Source organism: Arachis ipaensis, chromosome B5 (genome assembly GCF_059453495.1).
Source record: "Arachis ipaensis isolate K30076 ecotype BB chromosome B5, ASM5945349v1, whole genome shotgun sequence".
NCBI classification, from domain to species: Eukaryota; Viridiplantae; Streptophyta; class Magnoliopsida; order Fabales; family Fabaceae; genus Arachis; species Arachis ipaensis.
In genome coordinates, this window is record NC_142440.1 from 37,675,226 (window position 1) to 37,678,246 (window position 3,021).

The 3,021-nt window shown below is 34.2% G+C and overlaps 1 protein-coding gene across 1 annotated transcript; it reads right to left on the reverse strand.

The window, feature by feature from the left end:
• Positions 1 to 502: 502 nt before the first annotated feature.
• Positions 503 to 2,551, reverse strand: LOC107640523 (uncharacterized). Its single transcript, XM_016344038.2, has 4 exons — positions 1,318 to 2,551; positions 1,014 to 1,218; positions 763 to 929; positions 503 to 651 (listed from the first exon to the last, which is right to left on the reverse strand). Exons 1-4 carry the CDS (start codon positions 2,549 to 2,551, stop codon positions 503 to 505), a joined length of 1,755 nt encoding a protein of 584 aa, XP_016199524.2.
• Positions 2,552 to 3,021: the final 470 nt, after the last annotated feature.

A 3,021-nucleotide genomic window follows, 5' to 3' on the forward strand; every position in this document is an offset into this window, starting at 1 on the left:
CACAATTTATTATTGATACTTTAATCATTTTTAAAATATGTTTTACTTTTTTAAAATACAATGCATATACCATCTATACCTTTTCTATTATTATTATTATCTACTAATTGATATCAAATTAAATGAGTCATCATTAATGTGTGCACCAACTATCTACTAATTAATAAAATTATTGCACATGAATGAGAATTAGAACCATAGTTGTAAGAACCGGACCGGTAATCGAACCGGTCAGGTTACTGGTTCACTGGTTTATTGGTTCAACCGATAAACCGCTGGTTGAACCGGTAAAACCGGTTTCACATGAATAAAAAATATAAAATATTAAAAATATTCATAAACTTAATAAATTCAAAATACATATCGTTAGTTCTTCACCAACATTTTAAAAACAACAAAGTTTCAAAGTCTAAATATAACTAATACAAAGATAAACATGAAAGTTGTTAGTACTAGTACATTAGTATCTTAATTAAACACAATATGGATAACAATTCATAAACTAAATCCAAGGAGTGATTTCGAAGTCGGCAAGTTGCTCTTCATCTGACAAATGTGGAGCTACATCCTGATTGGTTTCATTTTGATTTGCATTTTCCACAGAATTATTAGCTCCATCATCCTCCCGATCATCTTCCAAATCCAATTGATCTAGCATTATAGATAATGTTTCACAAATCAAGATAAAAAATAATATAAAACATGTTATAAGACATACAAAAATCATAGTTGATCAAAATTCATAAATAAATAAAAGCATACCTAAATCATCTAAAGGTGATTGAAGAGACATATTTGCAAGATCATTTCGTAAAGCATCAATTTCTTCAGGAGTTAAAAATGGTGATGAATCTTCTAGTATCCATTCTGAATGATCCTCAAATGCATCAAGACAAATTGGATCATAAACTTGGTTTCTCATTTGGTTCCTATGTTATCAATATATTTCGTTACTCATGTGATGATTAAGATTTTAAAATAATGCTTTCAACTTAAAACAATCAAGAAAGTACCTTTGTTGTAACCTTAAGTTGTAATGAACATAAACAAGATCATTAAGTTTTTGATGCTCTAACAGATTCCTCTTCTTTGAGTGAATGTGTTCAAAAATACTCCAGTTACGCTCACAACCTGAAGAGCTACAAGTCTGGCTTAAAACACGAATAGCCAACTTTTGCAAATTTGGTGCTCCACAACCATAAGATTTCCACCATTGATCTTAACATAAAAAATAGATAAATAATTTATCACAATCATAAAAATCACATAATAAATACATCACAATAGTAAAAGACCAAATTTATGAAGAAATTTCACCTGGCATAACAGTGGTTCGTTCATGTATTGCAGAGGGTCTTCCAAAATCTTTCTCAGCATTCTTAAAGATCCTCTTCTCACTTGTCAGCTTAGAATTCAATACATGATCATCATAAGCATATTTCTCAATGACATCCAACAAGCCAGAAATCGTTTCTTTGTGCTTTTCAAATTCTCCAGCATTAAATCGAAAAGCTGGATTTAACCAATAACCAGCGGCATGAAGATTTTTCTTAAGTTGTGCATCCCAACGGGTATCCAAAATCTTCAAATAAGGATCAACAACCTTCTTTCTTTTCTGAAACCTCCTCACCATTTCTTCTCTAGCCTTATAAATAGCTTGATAAAGATAACCCATGGCAGGTCTGTCTTCACTATCCACAATACGTAAAACATGAACAAGTGGCGAGGTAAGCTTAACAATATCAGTGCATTGACTCCAAAATTTAGAATCCAAGACTTGATCCAAAAATTTCTTAGCTTTGGCTTCTTTGGAGTAAGCTGAGCTTGTAAATTCTTTAGAAGTCACCATAGCTCTCAAAGGATCCTTTTGAGCTAACATATTTTGCAAAGCAATGAAATTAGTAGCAAACCGAGTTGGAGCTGGACGAAGTATTTCCTGCCCACCTGTAAACTTTCTCATCAAGAACAGTGGATAGCAATGATTATAGATATACTTAGTGATCAGTAAAGCTTGTGACACAGTTTGACTCACTTCTTGCAACTTCCCAATATCTTGAAACATCAGATTAACACAATGAGCTGCACAAGGGGACCAATACAATTTAGGAAACTCAGCCTCCAACAATCTTTCCGCAGCAACATAGTTTGCAGCATTGTCCGTTACAATATGCACAACATTCTCAGGACCAACAAACAATACAACATCCCTAAACAACTTAAACAAATTTTCAGCAGTTTTTGAGATATTAGAAGCATCAACTGACTTTAGAAAAACAGTTCCTTTAGGACAATAAACTAAAAAATTAATCAAAGTACGCCTACAACGATCAGTCCATCCATCGGCCATAATAGTGCATCCAGTTTGCTTCCAAATCTCACGATAACCATCAATCATTTTCCTCACATCCTCAACTAATTTACTCAACAAATACCCACAGACTCTTGGATAACTTGGCCCTTTATACCCTGCACCCATGCTTGCAATAGCATCAATCATTGGCTGATAGTAAGCTGAATTAACCGCATTAAATGGAACAGAGGCATCCACCATCCATTTCGCAATAGCAATATCACACTTCTCCACAATTTCTTTGCTTTGAAGAACGCTTTTGATAGTTGATTGACCTCCGGGTGTTGTTGCCGATGGAAAATAGGATTGTAAACCTTTGACTTATTTTCCTTTTCTAGAGATAGGTGTTGGAACCCTGGATTTTTGTTGTTGTTGCATCTCATTACGTTCGATCTCGTCAAATTCTCTTTCAACATCATCACAAGCATTATAACTTTCGGCATATTGTTCTTGAGTTTTTCTTTTCTTGCTTCGAAGCTCTTCAATACTTTCATGGAATTGGTGTCTCACTACAGCTGGCACCTTTCGACAAGCCTCAACATCTCCTCCTTTTCTAGCCAAATGAAGCTTAAACCGATGAATTCCTCCACCCCTAATAAGCTTCTCACAATATATGCATAGCAGAATTGTTTTTCAGACTCCACAACTTGTTTACAATGACCCCATGCAGG